Here is a 23,896-nt window from a genome sequence, read left to right on the forward strand (position 1 = left end):
GTTGTTGTTGAGGGGTTACATAACAGATGAACGTACTATGAAAAAAACAAAAAGACAAAAGGAGAAAATAGTCAATCAGAATCATGACGTGACTGTCTCATGACGACGACTGCTACTTCAAGGCCCTGCAGTAATATGTTCCTACTTGACTAACCCTTCTCAAGACATGTACAACACAAATGGTGAAGAATCAGATCAAGTGTGGGGGACTGGAGGGGGTGGGTTAGACAGTACTTTTACTTTTGATCTATGCCAGGACATGTGAGGTACCTTTGATTTATACCAGAACAGGTGAGGTACTTTTGATCTGCCAGGTACATGTGAGATACTTTAATCTACCAAGATAGGTGAAGTACTTTTAATTTGCCTGGGTCGGTGAGGTATTTTTTACCTACAAGGCAAAGGTGAGGTGATGAATTCTTTACACCAGCTACAGTTCCCACTACACTAATACTATGCACAGGACCTGGAGGGGTGGGGGGTGGGCACTTACGGACAGCGGGGGTGGTCTGGGGCACGCGGCCTGTGGTGCGTCCAAACAGACTGCAGCTGAGCAGTCGTGCCCTCTCTGTGATCATCCTGCTGTCACACACACACATCATCGTCATCATCATCTCTTATCATATACATCATCACCCTCTTCATATGTCATCACACGTATCATCATCATGTGAGAACATGTATGAGGGATGTTCATTAAAAATTTCCCCTGACCCATTTCCCATGGACTGAGAGGAATGAAACTTGGTATAGCTATTAGTCTTTCTTTACATAGGTACCATCAAGGGTGACACATTTCTCCCATCGCTTTATACAGCTATGAAGACTTTGTCTGGAGAATTCTGCAGTCACGACTTGACCTCGGAAATAATCGTTTCATCATCTGGGAAGTGCTTACCCTCCAAAATGACTTCATGGTTGGAAAGAAGTTGAAATCAGATGGTGCAAGGTCAGGAGAGTGAGGAAGGATTCCATTGCCGCAGGACCATGCTACCGTCTTGCAACATGCGAGTTGTGAACCAGGGCACTGTCTTGCAGGAGGCGGACACCTTTGGTTAGCATGCCACACTTCTTGGTTTTGATGGCCTCCCATAATTTCTGCAGCAATTAAGTGTTGTATGTCCCAGTAATTGTGGTACCCTTTGCCATGAAATCCATCATCACTGTTCCACAGTGGTCCCAAAAGACCGTGAGCATGACCTTGCCCGCCGAGGGTTGAACATGTGCCTTCTTCGGAGGCAGTGAGTCAAAATGCTTCCATTACTTCGACTGGGCTTTAGTATCTGGATCATAGTGATGGACCCATATTTCATCCTGTGTGGTAAGTCTGTTGAAGAAATCCTCCTTGTTTTCTTGGCAAATGGTCAAAAGAGCCTGGGAGCATGTCACTCGTTCCTGCTTCTGGAAAGGTGTGAGCAGCCAGAGAATCCATCGTACAGACAACTTCTCCATACATAAATGGTCATGGATGATTTTTTACACAGACCACTCACTGATCTGGACATCTTGGACTAGTTGGCGAACAGTTATGTCACAATCCTCCAAAATGGCGGCCTCCATTTGTCAGATGGTGTCTTCATCAATGGCGGACTGTGGTCACCTGGGAATGGGAGCTGTTTCCAACGATGTCTGATCACACTTGAACTTACGATGGCAGTGCTTGACTACCGTCATACAATGGGGCATCCTCCCAAGTCTCTTTCATCTCATTGAACGTCTCCCCTGGTGTGCGGCCTCTCAAGTAGAGAAACGTCATGATCGTTCAGCATTCAACTGGCTCCATTATCAAACCTTACTCCACCATAGCACCTGCAAAAGAGAAACTGTTCCGAGTTCAGAGATGCAAATTAACACATGAACTATAGAAATATGTATTATCATACATGTGCAGTTTCAGCCTCCTACAATAACCAGAAGTCAGGGAAAATCTTTAATGAACATGCCTTGTACATAATCACGGACTTGTGACGAGTGTGTTAAGAAACTTGCATAATTTCTGACCTGTGACTTGTGAGTAAAAACACCTGCAGAGTCATCAACCTGCAACTTGCATGTCAAAGACACTCACATTGATGGGCACAGTAATCCAGTGGTTAAAGCACTGGACTTTCAGTCTGAGGGTCCTGGGTTTGAAGCCCTATCACAGTGCCTGCTGTACTCATGCAGATGATCAAATAAGCATGTCTAAGATCCCATAATCCATGTCAGCATTCAGTGGGTTAAAGAAAAAAGGACATACTCAACATTCTCACAGCTGAAATTGGGAGTATAGCTGCCTACATGGTGGGGACAAAACTGGTCATGCGGTAATAAAAGAGTGAACGTGTGAGTTGCAGCCCATAAATGCAGATGAAGAAGACAGCTGCAAGGTCACTGACCTGGCCTTTTTGCGCGGGGAACCATTGATGATGGCTTCTTTATTGGACAGCTCCATCTCCTGCAATTGGTGTCGTGTCGTCTTAAAGTATGTCCGCTTGAACCTGAAAACACCTTCAGGATCATTGTGGGGCCAAACCACCCATGTGAAAAGTGGTGAAAAGTGAGCGCCTGACGACTTGGAGAGCAAGGATTTAAACCCCCATCAAAGGCACAGATCTTTTTGGGACTGTTTTTAGCCTACAGCTAGCAAGCTACATGAATGCCTGAATGAACTTGAGAAGACTGAGTCCACATGCCAGTGTCATCAACTTTATGGCTGTGCTTTTAACTCCTTGACTGCTGAACCCTGAAGAAATGACATCAGTGTGGCATGAATCTAGAGTGCAGTTACCATTTTTTCTGAACTTTTATGTGGTGTAGATGTTATCACTAACAAAAGCAATGCAGTCCCAAGAGGGAGAAGTAAAGTTAAAGAATGGCGACTAACAACCTGACCTCAAAGCTCTGTCTCACCACAATGAGGTGACAGCAGCAGTAAAGGGGTTAAGCTCAAATTTTCTGAGCAACAAAGCATCTGTCTGTTATCTTTCGGCCTGTTTCAGGCCAGGAAACACGATGAAAGGGAGCAAATAGCACAGAGATGTCATGTTGACATTAGCCTATACAGATTTCCTTGATTCCTACCCATGATGGCACAACACAATTATCATCATCCTTGATTAACAAGAGAAAACATGATCTCCATAGCATCACCATCATCATTATCATCCATCTGAAAAAAAAAAGTATGTCGGTCAACAATTGCAACTGTCAAAAAGTGTACGTCAACTTTTACACCTTTCATAAGTCTGTCAACACCTACACTTTGCAGGACAAGTCGGTCATCACTTACACCTTGCAGGAAAGGTCCATCAACAATTACACCTTGGAGATGTCTGTCAATACTTACACTATGTAGAATAAGTGCATCAGAACTAACACCTAGTAGGAGAAGTCTGTAAACACTTATACCTTCCACGAAAAAAACCTGTCAAAACAAACTTCTGGAAGAAATTCATCAACACTTACATGTTAAAGGAGAAGTCTGTCAACATTTACAGCGTCTAGAAGTCTGTCAACACTCATACCTTCCAGGAGAAGTCTGAAAACACTTACACTTTCCAGGAAAAGTCCCTGAGGAGACAGGTGAAGGGAATGAGGATCAGCCCCAACCAGAACAGCCAGCAGCCCAGCACATAGCGATCCTGCACAGAAACAATCCATCCATCATCAGTCCATAATCATAGTGATCCTGCACAGAAACAATCCATCCATCATCAGTCCATAATCATAGTGATCCTGCACAGAAACAATCCATCCATCAACATCCATCATCATAGTGATCCTGCACAGAAACAATCCATCCATCATCACAGTGATCCTGCACAGAAACAATCCATCCATCATCATAGCGATCCTGCACACAAACAATCCATCCATCATCATAGTGATCCTAAAGTTTCAGTTTCAGTTTCAGTAGCTCAAGGAGGCGTCACTGTGTTCGGACAAATCCATATACGCTACACCACATCTGCTAAGCAGATGCCTGACCAGCAGCATAACCCAACGCGCTTAGTCAAGCCTTGAGAAAAAAAGAAAAAGAAAAAAGGGTGGATAAATAATAGATAAATACATAAAAAAAAAATTCAAAAATTCCATACACCATCATAGTGATCCTGCACAGAAACAATCCTTCCATCATCATAGTGATCCTGCACAGAAACAATCCTTCCATAATCATAGTGATCCTGCATAAAACCTATCCATTTATCAGTTCATCATCCACCCAGTCCTCCATTCAATCCAAATTACACAGCACACAGGGACTCACCATGCCCACCATGTCAGTGTCACACAGGAACTCACCATGCCCACCATGTCAGTGTCACACAGGGACTCACCATGCCCACCATGTCAGTGTCACACAGGGACTCACCACACCCACCATGTCAGTGTCACACAGGGACTCACCATGCCCACCATGTCAGTGTCACACAGGGACTCACCATGCCCACCATGTCAATGTCAACACACAGGGACTCACCATGCCCACCATGTCAATGTCAACACACAGGGACTCACCACACCCACCATGTCAGTGTCACACAGGGACTCACCACACCCACCATGTCAGTGTCACACAGGGACTCACCGTGCCCAACATGTCAATGTCAACACACAGGAACTCATCATACCCACCATGTCAGTGTCAACACACAGGGACTCACCATGCCCACCATTCCAGTGTCAACACACAGGAACTCACCATGCCCACCATGTCAGTGTCACACAGGAACTCACCATGCCCACTATGTCAGTGTCACACTGGGACTCACCATGCCCACCATGTCAGTGTCACACAGGAACTCACCATGCCCACCATTTCAGTGTCAACACACAGGAACTCACCATGCCCACTATGTCAATGTCACACTGGGACTCACCATGCCCACCATGTCAGTGTCACACAGGAACTCACCATGCCCACCATATCAGTGTCAACACACAGGAACTCACAATGCCCACCATGTCAGTGTCACACAGGGACTCACAATGCCCACCATGTCAGTGTCACACAGGAACTCACCATGCCCACCATATCAGTGTCAACACACAGGAACTCACCATGCCCACCATGTCAATGTCAACACACAGGAACTCATCATACCCACCATATCAGTGTCAACACACAGGAACTCATCATACCCACCATGTCAGTGTCACACAGGGACTCACCACACCCACCATGTCAGTGTCACACAGGGACTCACCATGCCCACCATGTCAGTGTCACACAGGGACTCACCATGCCCACCATGTCAGTGTCACACAGGGACTCACCATGCCCACCATTCCAGTGTCAACACACAGGAACTCACCATGCCCACCATGTCAGTGTCACACAGGAACTCACCATGCCCACCATGTCAGTGTCACACAGGAACTCACCATGCCCACCATGTCAGTGTCACACAGGAACTCACAATGCCCACCATGTCAGTGTCACACAGGGACTCACCATGCCCACCATGTCAGTGTCACACTGGGACTCACCATGCCCACTATGTCAATGTCACACAGGAACTCACCATGCCCACCATGTCAGTGTCACACAGGGACTCACCATGCCCACCATTTCAGTGTCAACACACAGGAACTCACCATGCCCACTATGTCAATGTCACACTGGGACTCACCATGCCCACCATTTCCGGGGCCAGGTTGATGACAGGGTAGAAGTGACTGTAGACAATGAGGAATAGGAACCAGCAAGCAATGCTGCCCCAGATCGCCAAGTGCGTCAGCTGTGTGCAACATGCCATATGTCAGAATGCAAGCATCTCAATACACACATTATCTCCATACATATCTTGCCACACACGCGCACCATTACATACATACTGGTACACACATCACTTCACGCACATACCACAGCACACACATATAACACACGCATACCACTTCACATACACCGTTACGTATATTTCAACACATATAACATGCATCACTGCATGCACATCACCACACAAATAACATGCATACTGGCACACATATCATTACACACACACACCTTGACACAAATATAACCATTTAACCATATAAACATACACCATTATGCAAAAACACAACACACATCGCTTCACATACGTTCAATGACCACTGGTAACACTGTGATTTGTGAATGTCTTTAATTGTTGCCCACTTCACATCTGCCATGTCTTAGATTTTTGTGTTGAGTACATAACTGCACACACTAAAAGAGAGAAGGATAAAAAAAAAAAAAGTATGTATGTGTATGTGTTGTGTAAGGTTGTGTTGTGTTGTATTATATTTCATTACATTATGTAGCATATGTGGTGTGGTGTGGTGTGTGTGTGTGCATGTGTGTGTCTGCGTCTGTGTATGCATGCACACATCTTTGTGTCAGTGAAGCAATGTAGCATTCAAACCAGCAGTACAGTCTTATTCAGTTCCACACAAATGGCAAGACACACCCACACCAACAAAAATAATCACTACTCATCAGGGTACAGGGGCAGAGCTCTGGTAGGGGCTGGGGGGGGGGGGTGGGGGGTGGGGGTTTGGAGGGGAAGGTGTGCAATGTTCCTCTGAAGGTGAATAAAATCAAAAATAGAAAATTTCATATAAAAAAAAAAGTGTTCAAAAGGTGCATGGGGAATCACTGAATTGGTCCTATCATATCTATCAATAAGCATATACATATAAACCGAAAAACAACAACAAAAATATGCACTTTTTATAAATCTTGAATGGTATAATGGTGTGCATGTGTGTGTGTTTCACTGTGACATCAAAATATGTCATGTGGGGAGCGCCTTCTGTCATGATCAGCATTTTGACAACTGCAAGCTTGACTTCAATCTACTGTTAGGAAACCTTAGATTCAGGTGCTCCGACATGTCACTCTCCTCTCAAAGCCTCTTCACTTTGGGGTCTACATACCGATAACACGGACCAATGCTTTCAAAAGAGCACTTCCATTTCAATTTTTGACAGTTTTTCAGCAAACAACACAGAAAAATCCATCAACTCTTTTTTTCATTTTTTTTTCTCAGAAGATTCCCGTTCAGTTTTTGATGGAAATGTAAAAGTGGATCTCCATCCCCAGATGGAAGAGTTGTACCCATGCATGTGATCAATATTTCTTGTTACCCTGGTACACTCAGTAAAAAAGATATGTTCTACTCTATATGGGTAAACCCTATTGGACACTGACTGCTGAACCTTGGTGAAATATGATCAGTGTGGTATGAGTTTAATTAAAAGGCATTTGCTATTTTTTGTTGTACTTGTCAATGGTGTCACTGATTCTACTGGAGCAGTAATGCAATTTGCAATCCCAAGAGGAAGAAAAGTCCAGATACAGAGTGGCCTCACCTAGGAGCTCTATCTTAGTGGAGATGACAACCCTTCAGTGATGAGCACACCTCACTACACATATCATTATACACATCCTGCCACGAGCTGTGGTGCACATGTCATTACACACATGTAACACTGCACACACAAACATGTCCATCAGCAGCAGTGAAGGTGTTAAGGCAGAGAGGACTTCACAGCACACACTACACCTGCCAGACAGTGCCCTCAAAGTGTTGGACAATCACAGTACTTACCCAGGTCCAGGAATTGGTCTCCAGCCCTGCCTTCAGACACACTGTCACCACCACATACTGCAACACCAACACAACCACTGATTTATAATCTTGAAAAAAAAGAGAAAAAAAATGAAAAAAATCATAATCATAACAATAATAAAATTACGCATTCAAATACTGCTGAACCTTATGATGAGACAAATCAAATCATCTTTACACTACAACCACCATTCTCATCACCTTTCTGAGGTGCTCAGTGGGTGAGCGCAGTCTGGAAATGGGCTATTTGTGATCTTTTCAAGAGGAGATATTTTACCTTTATTAATAGTCAAATCAAGTGTATGGTACCATTGGAAAAAAAATCTTTCTTCTAGCACACTGTTTATTTCTGAGAGTTGTGTTTGTGTGACTGTTCTTTTCCTCTATTACACCAGCCGTGCAAAGAAATAAAGACACCTGAAGTGAAAAAGCAAAGCTTATATTCTATACAAAGCATGTACAAGAGTGTGTTAAAACATCACAAAATAATGTAATGATTAAATCTTCCACTTATCTCAAACATTCAAAGAGTTAATCTTGAATACTGATACATAATTCAGCTTCACACACAAGAACAAAACAAAAGATAATGAGAAGCACACACTGTCACATTCAACACAGAATTCAACACGTGTCTCATCAGTATCGTCATCTTCTTTGTTATTTTCACTTTCATCTGTAACGACTAAGTCTTGATGTAAATCATCTTCATTTTCTCTGTATTCATGTTCATTTTCTGAATCACTTTGCTTGTCATCAAAACCAGACTGAACAACTTTTTGAAGCACTTCTTCTATGACACAACCAAAAATGTAGTTTGCTTTGACGCCATCTTCACATAAAAATGACTGACGTCAAGTGCATTGTTTCAATGTTTGTGGATTTTACCAGATATAAACCAGTCTAGATTAAGGGAAGTTAGATGGATGATTGCGGGGTAGAACTATATGAGTTTTTTTCCCTTAGACCATGGTGGGGAATTTTTGTTTCAACTCAAAACTCAGCATGCAGATATGCATGAAACATTTTGAAACAGCAAGTGATGTGATCACACAGATCTGCGTGCCCAGTTTTCTGTGCAGCTTCTAGCTCTGCGCATATGTGTGTGGTACATTGTTAAATTGTTAACGGACAATCATGAAGGACCAAACCACAGATGCTCAATCAACTCACCGTGTAGACAAAGTTCCCCATGAAGAGGTAGTCCCCCACTTTTCCATCTGAGAATGACACATCTGCAACATCGTTGTTTGCATCATTAAAATAACACCAATGTGTATATCAAAGAGAATAACATTCTTATCAGAATGTAGTTCCATGCCACCGAAATCCACTGCACATAGTTACAAGACCAAAGGACAGGTACAGGACCGATACAAGAGCGCAGGACATGTGCAGGAAAGGACAGATACAAGAGCACAGGACATGTGCAGGAAAGGACCAGATACAAGAGCGCAGGACATGAGCAGGAAAGGACAGATACAAGAGCACAGGACATGTGCAGGAAAGGACCGATACAAGAGCACAGGACATTACAGGAAAGGACAGATACAAGAGCACAGGACATTACAGGAAAGGACAGATACAAGAGCACAGGACATGTGCAGGAAAGGACAGATACAAGAGCACAGGACATTACAGGAAAGGACAGATACAAGAGCACAGGACAGGTACAGGAAAGGACAGATACAAGAGCACAGGACAGGTACAGGACAGATACAAGAGCACGGGACAGGTACAGGACAGATACAAGAACACGGGACAGGTACAGGACAGATACAAGAGCACGGGACAGGTACAGGACAGATACAAGAACACAGGACAGGTACAGGACAGATACAAGAACACAGGACAGGTACAGGACAGATACAAGAGCACAGGACAGGTAAGGAAAGGACAAATACAAAACCAAAGGACAAGTACAGTACAGTACAGATACAAGACCAAAGAACAATGACAGGATAGATACAGGAACATAGGACATGTACAGTACAGATACAACTACAAGAACACAGGACAGGTACAGGACAGATACAACTACAAGAACACAGGACAGGTACAGGACAGATACAACTACAAGAACACAGGACAGGTACAGGACAGATACAACTACAAGAACACAGGACAGGTACAGGACAGATACAAGAACACAGGACAGGTACAGGACAGATACAACTACAAGAACACAGGACAGGTACAGGACAGATACAACTACAAGAACACAGGACAGGTACAGGACAGATACAAGAACACAGGATGGGTACAGGACAGATACAAGAACACAGGACGAGTACAGGACAGATACAAGAACACAGGATGGGTACAGGACAGATAAGAACACAGGACGAGAACAGGACAGATACAAGAACACAGGACAGGTACAGGACAGATACAAGAACACAGGACAGGTACAGGACAGATACAAGAACACAGGACGAGTACAGGAAAGGACAAATACAAAACCAAAGGACAGGTACAGGACAGATACAACACAGGACAGGTACAGTACATCTCCAAGAACAGAGGACAGGTACAGGAAAGGACAGATACAAGAACACAGGACAAGTACAGGAAAGGATAGATACAAGACAAAAGAGCAGGTACAGAAAAGGAGCTCTACATACAAGACCAAAGGACGAGTACAAGAAAATGCAGGATAGGAATACAGGACTGAAACAAGACAAAAGAACAGGTAAAAGACTAGCACAAGACCGACAGACAGGTACACAAAAGGTCAGCTGCATGCTAAGAGGGCAGGCAGAAAACAGAGGGACAGGTACCTTGGTTGAGGGACAGCATCGTGATCCAGAAAAGGATGATGGAGTGCAGGATGGAGTTACCGATCCACACCCAGAACACCTGCCAACACACCCTCTAACTCAGCAGGCACTGAGGCAGACATCCATTTATCAATAGGTGAGTTAAATCTTCATCAAAAATGGGTGAGGTAACTACCTGGATGAGATAAACATCCATTTCAAAAAAGGATCTAGGAGAAGTAAATATCCATGTGTCAAGTGACTCAGGGAAGATAAATGTCCATTTATAAATATGCCTAAGTAAAGTCACTATCCATTCATGAATGAGCCAAGGTGACGTAAATAGTCACATAACCCTTTGAGTGGTCCACAAAAAAAATTTGTCCCCTTCCAGTGTGCATGATGGAACTATCTGTCCATGTAATTGCAGGAATTTTCCAATCGCAAAATAATCATATTCGAGTGAACTTGTCATAATTGGATAATGTGTTCATTACCTTTCAGAAAATACAGGTTTTATATACTTTTTTTTTTTTTTTTTTTACCATAGTTTGCATGCTAGAACTGACCAAAAACTCCTTGGCAAATAGTTGTGACTGAGTGTAAAATAAACTTGGCAGTGAAAGGTTAATATAATCAATATGATCAAGGTGAGGTGAGGTAAATATCCATTCTGAAACCGGCTAAGATATAAATACCCATTATAAAACAGGATCCAGGCAATGTAAACACAGGATCCAGACCGGGTTACTATTTATCAAAAAAAGAAAACAAACAAACAAATAAAAACAACAACAGAAGGGCCCAGGTCAGGTGAATATCCAGGAAGACACACACCAATACTGATTCACTGCACATTCCACAACAAGCCAGGTGGACAGAGGCCTGGTGTAACAGCCTACAGCTACCTCCCTGCTGCTTCAAATAGCCCCATAGGTCATTTGTGGCTTGTCATGATTGACCCCTCCCACCCACCCCCACCCAGTTGGAAATTACCCCCTTTCTACAGGTTTAATCAAGTTATGGAAAAAAGAAAGGGGCTTGTTCAGGGCCAGTCTTGACTGATCCCCCCCCACCCCCAACAACTCTTCCTCACAGAAGAAAACTTGGGGAAATTCTCCATTAATAGCATGTCTAACTGGGCTATATTTACCACCGCAGTCATTTCTAGCTAGCCTAGAATGAACCCTATACCCATTATGAGGGAAGGTAAAATCCAGCAAGGGAGTCACTTCTGAACAGTTGATATTTACCAGGTTGGGGATTCACTGCGAAACAAAATGGGAAAACAGTTTGGAAAGAGAATGCTGCCTACAAAGTCACAACCTCCAGCCTAACGATGGAAGTTGAAGCTGCGACACATGCCCTCCAGTGGCTATCGTCCATCCATACGCCCGGAAACCAACATGCCATGATTCTAACCGACTCAATGAACCTCATACAGAAAATTGAAAACGGAATGGGAAGCCCAGAGTGGCATAAGGCAATGCGCAACTTTCAGATTAAAAAACTCACATGGTCATACTGCCCGGGACATGCAGGTGTTAAGGGAAATGAGCGAGCTGACAGACTTGCTGGTAACGCAACACCAACGAGCGGCCTACATCTAGGAAAATCGGAAATCCTCAGAAAAATCAAAGAATACCAAAAAGAACAGGTACAAGGCCATCACACCATCGATCGCCTCAAAGAAATAAAAGCACAGAGAGGGAGCGGCCGCAAGTCTAACATGAAAGGTAGAGCACGATGCTTTGCAAATCAAACAAATATCGGCATCATTTCCAAACCAACATTGCGCAAATTTCTTCAAAACGGAACAGAGTCTCTGTGGGCCTTTCCAGATACAATAGACTGAGCAACACACTAGACGCCACGTTTTTTTGGCATCAGAGATCTTTTCCCATCCCTCTTGCGGCCAGTCAGTGGCAGCCTCTGTGCGTGTGTGTATGTGTGTTTGTGTGGGTCTGTGCTTTTGAGTGCGTTTGTGAATGCGCGAGAGTGTAAGTGTACACAAGTGTCAGGAGAGATCTGTGTACGTGTGTGTGTGTGTGTGTGTGTGTGTGTGTGAGAGGAGGTGGGAGTGCGGGGGGAGGTGGGGTAGAGGATGAGGTATGTGAGTATATGCATGCCTACACTGTGGGAGCAACAGGATATTGGAACGTATATATATATATATATATATATATATATATATATATATATATATATATATCTATCTTTGTATATATGTGTGTGGGGTTGGGGGTGGGAGATATGGGCGTATGTGTGTGTGCTTGTACAAGTAAGTGTTCATCTCTGTGAGTGTGTGTTTGTGTGTGTGTGTGTGTGTGTGTGTGTGTGTGCCGTGGAAGCTGCGATACGTAGACTAGAAATGAGTGTGTGGAGGAGGGGGGTAGAGGAGGTGCAAGGTAATGTGTGTGTGTGTGTGTGTGTGTGTGTGTGTGTGTGTGTGTGTTGGAGCTCATGTACGTTTATATGTATTTGACTGTGCTTTCATATTTGTGAAACTGCATGTTTGGTGCATTTCTGTTGTGCATGTGTGGGTGTGTGTGTGAATGTGTGTCTTCATGTTTTACATTTATTCGCTTATTTATCACCATTGTTGTCTTTTTTTTCATTTTTTTTTTTTCATTTTATTAGTATTACTATTATTATTACTACTACCTTTTTCTATATTATAATTATTATTCATTTATTTATTTATTTATGTAAGCTTATCTATTATTTATTCCACCGTTTTTTTTTTTTTTGTTTGTTTTTTTTGGTTTTTTTCTCAAGGCCTGACTAAGCGCGTTGGGTTACGCTGCTGGTCAGGCATCTGCTTGGCAGATGTGGTGTAGCGTATATGGTTTGTCCGAACACAGTGACGCCTCCTTGAGCAACTGAAACTGAAACTGATATTTACCCCCAAGCGGTCATTCTACATAAACCCTGGGACTAATCTACATTTGGCCATAGGGCAAAAACCAATAGGGGGATGAACAGACTGCTACAGCAGATAATGGGTTTAAAATCATCTTTGGAATTGTCATTAAAATTACACCAAAGCCCTCAGCAGTCATCAAACTCATCCTGCGACTTTGAAAATTCAAAACTTTTGCAAAACTTAACCACATCAGATCCCGCAAAGTTCAGAATGTTCAGCGGGAAGTGGTGAATACGAGGCACTGACTCTTGTGATAATCTCGTTTATGTAAACAACAATGGCTGCGCCCATAGCAATCATATGTCTAGTGGGCGCTCTGCAGTAACAAGGGTAAGAACAACATGACAGTGGAGGAAACAACATAACTGCACTTACTTGTTGTGTCTGACACATTTGCTAATATTCTAGCACAATTTCCACTCATAAAACAAACTTGAATTTTTTTTTTTTTTTTTTTCACCAAATATTTTCTGTATTATTTTTCAAAAAATCCAAGTTATCTTCCCCTGATTAGGAGTTATCTCACCCTGTCAACACTGAGCTTCTGATAATCATATTCTCCTATAAATTTCCTTCAAGAAAAAGTATAGTTTTGCATACTTTTGAGCATGATTTTAATGTTTGTGATTTTTATAGAGGTTGGTGATTATTTTGCAAAAATCGCAAGTAGTTCCGGAAGTGAAAGGGTTAACTGAAGAGCACCTGTCAACCTGACAGGGGCAGGACATGGGCAGGCTTCTGTCCCTACCTTGACGTTGAAGAAGTGACCCTTCTGGGAGTCCTTGTACAGGGAGGGGTTCTTCATCATGGTTTCTGCAGAGCAGAATCGGTCAAACAGTCCGATGGCCAGAGGAGGTGCTGCGGTGAAAATCTGTCAGAAGTGACCCAAAAGCAAAGATCACATATGTATTTATGATATTCCTCAATCCTGTGTATGTGCTATCATTTTAAACTTCTTTCTCCCCTCTGAATCATGTATACATGCATATGAATGACTGGTGTGAAACTTTAATTTATCTTTGACAAGATTAAGCACTATATAAATGCCTTTATTATCATTATTATTATTGTTCTTGTTGCTGTTATTATTAATAATTATACTACTGCTACTACTAATTATTATAATCATTAATGTCATCATTATGATTATTATCATGTGGTACATGCTGATGATGATAACCTGTTCTGTAACTCAAGTAAACTGTTAATAACAACCAAACACTTTTATTTTTCATTCTTTTGTCTGAAGTATAAACTGGTGTTACTGAAAAACAGTGTCACACTGAAGCAATGTCTGTCTTCTATCAGTTAGTCAGTGAGCTGACAGTATGAGAATGATGAGTGCAGCTGAAGTGTGCAGTTGAGTAATCAGCTGAATCTTTACAGCAAACCTATGGAAGTCATCATTTTATTCACTGAGGTTTAGACATGACATATTCAAAGCTACTTATATGACTTATTTAAATGAGCTACAAAAACAGTTTTATTCAATGAGCTTCAGACACGTTTTAATCACAGAGCAACAGACTTGTCTATTCACTAGCTACACACTTGACTTTATTCACGGATCTACAGACCTGACTTTATTCGGGGCGCTACAGATCTTAATTCACTGAGCTATAGACATGGCATTATTCAGAGCTATAGACATGGCTATTCACTGAGTTACAGACCTGACTTTGATTACTTAGCTACAAACCTGATTTTATTCACTGCACTACAGACATGATCTTATTCACAGAGCAACAGACATGACTTAATCACTGAGCCACAGACATGACTATTCACTGAGCAAGACATGACTTTATTCATGACTTTATTCAATGAGCAACAGACATGACTTTATCAACTGAGCAACAGACATAACTTTATTCACTGGGCTACAGGTATGACTTATTCACCGAGCTACAGACATGACTTTATTAAATGAGCTACAGAATCAGACATGACTTTATTCAATGAGCTACAGTCAGAATTTACTTTATTCACTGAGCAGCAGACATGACCTTTTTCTCTGACATGGCTTTATACAATGAAGAGTTCCAGACTTCTTACACAAATCCTTGATTATGTACAGTTTTGGCCATTGTACATTATAATGAGATGCACCGGAGATTAGAAAAGAGAGATAAACCACTCGCGGCAGGCCCCTTCTTACTGTCTATAACAGTGCTGAAGCCGTTTTGGGGCACACACGCAGTGCGGAAGGGTGGGGGTAAATCACCCTCTCCTTCCTCACCTGAAGGAAACTGGTCGGTTCCGACGGTTCAGCTGCAGTAAAGCGAAAGTTAAGTTATGCCTGGAATTTCCCACGTGTAGTAAGATTCGCTGTATACAATGAAAACCGATTCATTTTTGCTTGGTTTTTAACACATTTGCATCTGCTTGAATGTAGATAATATAAAAAGAAAATAAAGCAGCTCCCCCCACCACCAACTCCCCCAAACGCGCCCCCCTGACCCCCAGCCCAATGTTGCACATGAGAGAGACAGTTGTAAATTATTGAACTGCGTTTTCGTAACGCTACTTTTTCTTCACACTTTCTGGTTTACATCACCATTTCTTCAACAACAAAAATATATATATATATATATCAAAACATAAAACACATATTCAGCTCTGTCTCTCTTCTAACATCTGTCTATACATACATACATACATACATACATGAATACATACATACATAATTTCATATAGATCTATTAGTATGTAAATCTAAATCTATCTATATGTACATAATCATATATATAATTCATATATATATGAACGCTTCATGTTGCCCGAGCAGACCGTTGTATTGTGCTCTTTCTCTCTCTCTAAGTCTCTGTCTCTCTCTCTCAGGAGTTTTACATGGCTGTTAAAAGCATCTACGATTCTGTACTTGTATGTGTTCGTGACAAAGGTATTTATTCAGACTTTTATCAGTGTCCAAGAGGGGTTAAACAAGGTTGTATGCTAAGCTCACAGCTGTTTTCCTTTTTCATCGGTGAATTGGCAGTGGAGTTATCAAAGAAGGGGAGACATGGAATACAAATGATACCTGGCGCAACAGATTTTGCTCTTAACGCTATTTGCTGATGATGTTGTTCTCTTGTCTGACACACCCATAGGGTTACAAAATCAATTAAATGCCCTTAAGCAAGAAACAGACAGACTACAACAAACAGTGAATCTCGATAAGACCAATATTATAGTTTTCCGCAATGGAGGTCATCTTTCGACTCGTGAAAAATGGTGCTGTGGTGATAGGGAAATAAAAGTAACCAATACATATAAATATTTAGGAATGTTATTCACAACAAAATTGAGTTTGACATCTGCGTGGGATGAAGCAAACAGAAAAGGGAAAAAAGGTGTAATCCAAATTATAAAATCACTCAGGAGACTGCGTTCGACTGACGCTTTCCCTTAGTTTGGGCGGGGCAAAGGCAGCTCATGAATAATGAATGCGTCTCGCGGCGCAGGCTGCCTGGCTTCAGCAATTTCTGCAAGTGGTTTATCTCTCTTTTCTAATCTCCGGATGCACTTAAGCAAGCAATACCACTGCAACTCTGTACAGCTTTTCAGTTATCCTTGAATAGAATCCAAGAGATGAATCTTCAAATCAATACCCAGTCTTAAAAATACTCATGAAAATAAGAAGAAGAAGATTAACCATGTTACAACACCAATATATTTTTGTGTTTTGGGTGGGTTTTTTTTTTAGTGACAACAATATCATGAAGGGTACAAAGACTGCATTCATATTCATAAAAATGTATTGACAAGAACCTCAAATATAAACATGTAAAGCGATAATACAATCATCGTACACAAGATTCATAATCACCCAGATGAAAAGTGTTACCAGCAAATACAGTTAAAGGACAGTGTCAAGGGTACAAATAGTTCACTTTACAATTCAGGATGACAGATACCATCACTGTCAACTGGGTGTGAGTGAGCAGAGTCATACCCTTCACCATCATCACAACACCCATTCTCCCATCCCTCGTATTGCAAAACCAAATCCTGTTGTTAAAACAACTGTAGCTTTCCCATCTGACTGAGACATTTTCAAAATGATACTGTTAAGACAGAACTGAGAATACAAGAAAATGCATGAGAATATGAAAAAAACCCTGACATTTCTTTTACATCCAGTGCTTTGCCATTGAAATCACTTCACTATGGATGCATATGGACTGAGTATCCTGTCTAGCAATTTTCAATGAAAAGAGCTGATGTTAAACAAAACTGGAAGACTTGATGCCTGTTGTTTTTGTTGTATATTAGCAAGCTTCCAAAATGACACAACCACTATGGCTGCAGTAAGATCATGATGTAAGACTGGTCTCTATGATCAAACATTCACTTGCGTTTGTTGGGATTTCGTAACACCTCTCCTGGAGTACATGAACCTCCTGTTGTAGTTTGTAAACCACCAACAACACTCTTCATCCAAAAATGTAACCACTCATGCAGGTTTTTTGCTTTATAGTATGTGCATGCTGACAAGAGAGCCAGTGAGGATGATACGGATACATACCACATTATACAGACCGATACTCCATCGTTCAAACAGAATCTGGCCGGAGAATCCATTGACTATTTGAAACCAAAACTGCCAACAAAATAAAGACACCACTAAACACCAGGAACATGAAGAATGGCTTTTCTGCTTGTCATACAGTGATACACAGAACACTGGGACATGGTAAGTCACTGGTATACTCCAAACACACACACACACACACACATGGATGACACAGGAACAGCAAAGTGCTACACACACAGACACACACACGCATACACAAATAGACACACAGACACACAGATGATACAGGAAGCACACACTCACTGCAGGCAAACAGATGGCCCATTACTATATAAACACAGCTGTCTGAAATGTCACAGAAATGCGAGCAGCAAGCACAGCACTACACCCAACACAGACACTGCTCTGTTGTCGTCAGTGAGGAAGGTGCTGTGGATGGCTGCAATGTCCTACCTGCAGATGAAAACAGCACAAGACAACACACCTCCAGGTCACCACACTGGCCAGCAGCTCTTCTCCTCCCTGTGTCTGGCTCCAGTCCTGAATGCTGGGCCACACCGCCAACAAAACACAACACACAAACATGGACAGCACAGAAACAGAAGGGAAGATGTGCAAACAAGTCCAGCTAAAGCATTTTTCACAACTATCAATCAACACATCACAAGGCATTCAACATTTAAGCTGTCAACACCCTGGCTGTGTCTCCCCCAGTCCCCAGCTGGAAGACTGCAAGACTGCAGATTGTGTACTGTAGTGATACTGCTGTCCACACCATTTCATCACTTCACAACAACAAACATCAATGCCTGCAACAATGACAGTAAAGTGGAACAGTGGCAGACATGCCTACCCTCACATTCTGCTTTAGGTGACATGCTAAAAAAACAAAAGGCCTGATCAAAGGTCAGGCATCTGCTCTGATTATTCTTAATGCTTTAATACAGCAGATGCTGTGTGTCATATATGGACCAGTCCGCATGCTTAGACACCTCTTTGAAACTGAAACGGTCAGAAATAAGTCAGTAAAACAGCTTCATCAGCAGAACAGTATCACTGGCAAACTGGTCCCAAATGATTTTAAAAAGGTCCAAGATCCTGTATTCACATAATTTGCTTGAGATACAAGCCACATCTTGTTTCCCCGGTCACTCTTGTTGCTTCCATCATGATTGTGGCTTACATGTCTTTCCATTTTCTTTTCTTTTTTCCCACATCATGCCAGACCTGGTCAGAATGGTGTTCACACACCCCTCTCTGACAGTCAGTGTGGCACTGTCAAAACCTCCATGCAAGGTAGAGCAGATGGAAATTACCAGTAAATGCACAATCTACTGCCTAAGAAAGGTTAATAATCTGGACTGAATGCTAAAAAACATTAAAAAAATGATTTTCTTTTTGAAAACCAATAATTGAAAAATAGTAATGTCAAAGGATTTCTCTGCTATTGAATTGTTAGTCATCTGCTGTTTAATAACCAGAGTCATCTGCAGTTGAACAAATCGAGTCAGTACATTTAGGTATTTCTCTATTGTTATTTCTATTTTCAAATGAATACTTACTTAATGCATACTTTAGGATTGCTGTCTTCATCCATATTTCTGAGACATCTGTTTTGTTAGTTGTTTTTTTTTTTTTACCCTTGACAGACGACTACGCTGGCTGTAAGCAGGCATGTCTGCCCAAACAATACATAAGACGATGTATGACAGGCAGACATTAGCGCCAAGGAAGGTATTGTGCTGACTACAGGTGAACAACAACAAAGCATGCCAATGAATACAATGTCCATGACCATTCATGGACACAACCACCATCACTACGACATGCAAAGCCTCCAGAAGATAACATGCAGATGATATCCATCACATCAGAGGAGAGAGATATTGGGGGAGAGGTCAGGACACAGTAACAAAGTGGATGGAATACAGTTTCATCACTTAGTATCAACAAACAGCAACAAGGACAACATGAAAAAACAACAACAACCAACAACAGAAAAACAGAAAGCAGCAGGGGAAACATTTCTGGGTTCAAGCCAGGCATGTCAGAGTCCACATACCACGTTGTACAGACTTAAAGTCCACTTCTCGAACATACTCTGGCCTGAAAATCCACTTTCTATTGCAAACCAGAACTGAAAGAAATGCAAAAGCTCATCAGCCAAAAAATCCCCAGCAATCTGGATTTGTTGAAAAGCATTAAAAAAACAAAACAAAGGAAAGTAAAAAACATAAACGATACATGATGAATGAACACATAAAGATGGTCAGACACAAAACACATCATTTAACACAAATACAAAGACTAAATCATGAAACATGTCATTTTGAAAAATAAAACCATCACAAATTAAAGTCATTTAAAGGCAACAGTTAGGCAGTAAATATTGTTAACTACTTTCCATGTCTCCACAGTACGATAAAACAGAAAATACAGCTGCACTTTCACCCAGACTCACCTATTCACCAACATCAGCAGACTGTCACATCTTCAAGGAACTCATGTCTGTGAACTCCTTGACGCCTAACATTCCCCCACAACCACCCCCTCCTCCTAACCTCTTTTCTCCCAATCAGTCCAGTCCCCACAAAAAACCTGAGGACGTATCTGTCAATTGGTACACTGGGCCTGTGAGCTTGAGCTCTGTGTGTGTGTTGTGTGTTTGTGTGTCTGTTGTATGTGTTGTGTTGTGCAGTGTGTGTGTGGAGGGGGTGGGGGGGATGGGTGGCTGAGTGTGTGTCTCTGTGTACATAATATCATGTACTTACATGTGTGCATGTCCCTTTCTGTCTTGATCCCTATCTATTGCTCTTTAGTTTTGGTCGAGTATCAGCATGAATGTTCGCACAATATGACACTGTCTGCCTCTTGCAGATTCATATTTCTCTTCTCCCTTCTCTCTTATGCAGCATTTGGAAGGTTCTCAAATCAAGGCCTGACCAGCTCACTGGGTATTAACTCAGGTCAGGCACCTGTCTTTTTGTTTTCTGCAGAATTTTTTTCAAGCAGTTGTGGTGCAGCAAATATGGATCAGTGCGCACCTTGAAACTGAAAGTGCTGTAGTGTACACATATTTTGACACTTCCTTTCAACTGAAACTGTTTGTGCAAGCACTTGTGTAAGTGCATGAGAGAATGCAATATGGACTGGAATTTTTACTTCCCACTCCATTAGACCTTGAGTAGTCTAACTGAGATGAGACAATAAACCAAAGTCACATGTGCAGCATGCATTTAACACATGTAGAAAAATCCATAGCAACAAAAGGGCTGTCACTGGCAAAATTATGTAGCAAATCCACACTGAAATCCACTTGCAGACAGAAAAAAACATTAATGGGTACATTTGCACTGTGGTGAAGCACTCTCCTCGGGGAGAGTGGCCCAAGTTTCACACAGAGAAAATGGGCTGTCATAAAAAATACAATAAAGGTTGGATGGTTCTCAAATCAAGGCCTGTGCAGGGCATTTGGTTCAAATGCAGGACAAGCATCCGTCTTTTTAGTTTTTGAGCAGATTTTCTTTTCTTTCTTTTTAGTTTTTGTTTTTAGAAAGCAGATGTTGTGTAACATATATAGATCACTCCACATCATTTCATACCTCCTTTAAACTGAAACAGTGTGTGTAAGATCTTGTGTTGCTATTGCCCAGCTGACCATGATTGTCAGACTAGGGCTACTTGTGGGAGTGCAAGACACAGTCTGCCAGAGTGTGCAGCTCATCAAGTGTATTGCACTGAACTGCTCATGAACTACACTGTTTTATTGCTCATAAATGGTATTGCGTTGTATTGCTCAATAATTGTACAGCATTGCTCTATAATTGTTTTGTTCTGTATTGCTCATGAACTGTTTTGTTCTGTATTGCTCATGAACTGTTTTGTTCTGTATTGCTCATGAACTGCATTGTTCTATATTGCTCAATAATTGTACTGAAATGCTTATGAACTGTATTGCACTGTATTGTTCATTAACTGTACTGTACATAATTGCTCACGAACTGTATTGCACTGTATTCCTCATAAATTATATTGCATTGTACTGCTCATGAACTGTATAGTACTGTACTGCTCATGAACTGTCTTGCACTGTACTGCTCATGAATTCTATCAAACTGTATTGCACATGGATTGTACTACATTGTGCTGCCCATGATCTGTACTGTACTGTATCCATGATCTGTACTGTACTGTATTGCTCATCAACTGCATTGTACAGTACTGTTCATGAACTGCATTGTACCATACTGCTCATGAACTGCACTGTGGTGGTGGTGTGTGTCCATCGAGATCGTTGATGACCATCGTTGTCATCCAGCTGGGGGATGGGGGGGATGCTCATGAATCTATCTGTAAATGCGCAGATGGTTGAATAGTCCAATCTGTGCACAAAATGTTCGCTGACAGTTGGGGCAGACAAAGACAGGCATATCATTGTCAGGGAGCTTGTTTGCCCGTGACTTTCTGGCCTGCTCTTCTGAACAGCTGCAACAGTCCTGTTGGCCTCGCACAACTTGGCGCCTTTGTGCACAGCAGCGCGCCATTTGTCACGGTCCACTGCAGATTCCTCCCAGGAGTCAGGGTTGATATCAAACGCTTTCAGAGAGACTTTCAGAGTATCTCTGAAGCGCTTCTTCTGACCTCCATGTGATCTCTTCCCTTGTTGCAGCTCGCCATAGAAGAGCCTTTTGGGCAGCCGATGGTCTGGCATGCGCGCCACGTGTCCAGCCCAGCGAAGCTGGGACTGCATCAGGATGGTGAAGATGCTGGGAAGGGTGGCTTTTGCAAGCACCTCCATGTCTGGGGTCCTGTCTTGCCACTTGATGTTCAGTAGCTTCCTGAGGCATGTTGTGTGGAAGTGGTTCAGCTTCTTGGCGTGTCGTTGGTACACTGTCCAAGTTTCGCAGGCGTACAGTAGTGTGGGGAGAACTACTGCTCTGCAGACCTTTAGCTTGGTCTCAAGACTAATGCCTCTTCTGTTCCAGACATTTGCATGGAGTCTACCAAAGGTTGCACTTGCTCTTGCAATCCTGACGTTCACTTCATCATCGATGGTCGCATTTTGTGACAGTGTGCTGCCAAGGTATGTGAACTGCTCCACCGTACTGAGTCTCTGACCGTTGACTGTGATGTTGGGCTCAACGTGGGGCTTCCCTGGGGCTGACTGATGGAGAACTTCAATTTTCCTCATGCTGATGGTAAGGCCGAAGTTCCTGCTGGCAGTGGCAAACTTGTCGACACTGAGTTGCATGTCAGCTTCAGATCCAGCGTTGAGGGCACAATCATCAGCAAACAAAAAGTCTCTGATGATGTCTGTCATGACCTTCATTTTTGCTTGAAGCCTTCTGAGGTTAAACAGCTTGCCATCTGTTTGGTACTTTAGGCCGATTCCAACATCGCCATCTCTGAAGGCATCAGTAAGCACTGCAGAGAAAATGAGGCTGAACAGTGTTGGAGCCAGGACGCAGCCTTGCTTGACGCCATTTGTGACAGGAAAAGGAGCAAATGTTTCGCCATTGTCCTGGACTCGAGCCTGCATGCCTTCATGGAATTGGCTGACCAAGGAAATAAATTTCCGAGGGCATCCGTACTTGGCCATGATCTTCCACAGTCCCTCTCTACTCACGGCGTCGAAGGCCTCAGTGAGGTCGACCTAGGTGGAGAACAGATCAGCATTTTGCTCCTGACATTTCTCTTAAAGCTGCCTTGCAGCAAACACCATGTCGGGGGTTCCACGCTCTTTCCAGAATCCACATTGGCTCTCAGGCAAATGACCTTGGTCAAGGTGTGCTGTGAGGCGGTTTAGCAGGATCCTGGCAAGTATCTTGCCTGCGATGGAGAGCAAGGAAATGCCCCGATGGTTATCACAGGCTTGCCGGTTCCCCTTTCGCTTGTACAAGTGAATGATAGATGCATCTTTGAAATCCTGGGGGATCATCTCTTCTTTCCACACGAGTGAGTACAGCTGATGGAGCTTCTCAGTCAGCACAGTGCCTCCATCCTTGTAGACCTCTGTTGGTGTGGAGTCTGAGCCAGGTGCTTTGCCACTGGATAGCAGACAGATTGCTTTCTGGGTCTCAAGAAGTGTTGGCAGATC

The 23,896-nt window shown here is 42.5% G+C and overlaps 1 protein-coding gene across 13 annotated transcripts in view; it reads right to left on the reverse strand.

Moving 5' to 3' along the window:
• LOC143283922 (putative phospholipid-transporting ATPase IA) overlaps nucleotides 1-23,896 on the reverse strand; it is a 152,423-nt gene that overhangs the window by 19,278 nt on the left and 109,249 nt on the right. For 8 of the 13 annotated variants that reach the window (XR_013055467.1, XM_076590362.1, XM_076590355.1 and 5 more), the window contains exons 30-38: nucleotides 17,791-17,865; nucleotides 14,011-14,133; nucleotides 10,358-10,436; nucleotides 8,751-8,812; nucleotides 7,557-7,613; nucleotides 5,616-5,723; nucleotides 3,535-3,623; nucleotides 2,379-2,480; nucleotides 494-582 (exon numbers count right to left, since the gene is read on the reverse strand). Coding sequence is in view for 12 of the 13 variants with exons in the window: in XM_076590362.1 (XP_076446477.1) it covers nucleotides 494-582; nucleotides 2,379-2,480; nucleotides 3,535-3,623; nucleotides 5,616-5,723; nucleotides 7,557-7,613; nucleotides 8,751-8,812; nucleotides 10,358-10,436; nucleotides 14,011-14,133; nucleotides 17,791-17,865 (784 nt within the window). In the remaining variant the exon portion in view is untranslated. The remainder of the gene's footprint in view (nucleotides 1-493; nucleotides 583-2,378; nucleotides 2,481-3,534; nucleotides 3,624-5,615; nucleotides 5,724-7,556; nucleotides 7,614-8,750; nucleotides 8,813-10,357; nucleotides 10,437-14,010; nucleotides 14,134-17,790; nucleotides 17,866-23,896) is intronic. The other 5 variants (XM_076590363.1, XM_076590358.1, XM_076590360.1 and 2 more) reach the window with 1 other exon arrangement.

This window comes from Babylonia areolata, chromosome 7 (assembly GCF_041734735.1).
Source record: "Babylonia areolata isolate BAREFJ2019XMU chromosome 7, ASM4173473v1, whole genome shotgun sequence".
In the NCBI taxonomy this organism is placed as follows: domain Eukaryota; kingdom Metazoa; phylum Mollusca; class Gastropoda; order Neogastropoda; family Buccinidae; genus Babylonia; species Babylonia areolata.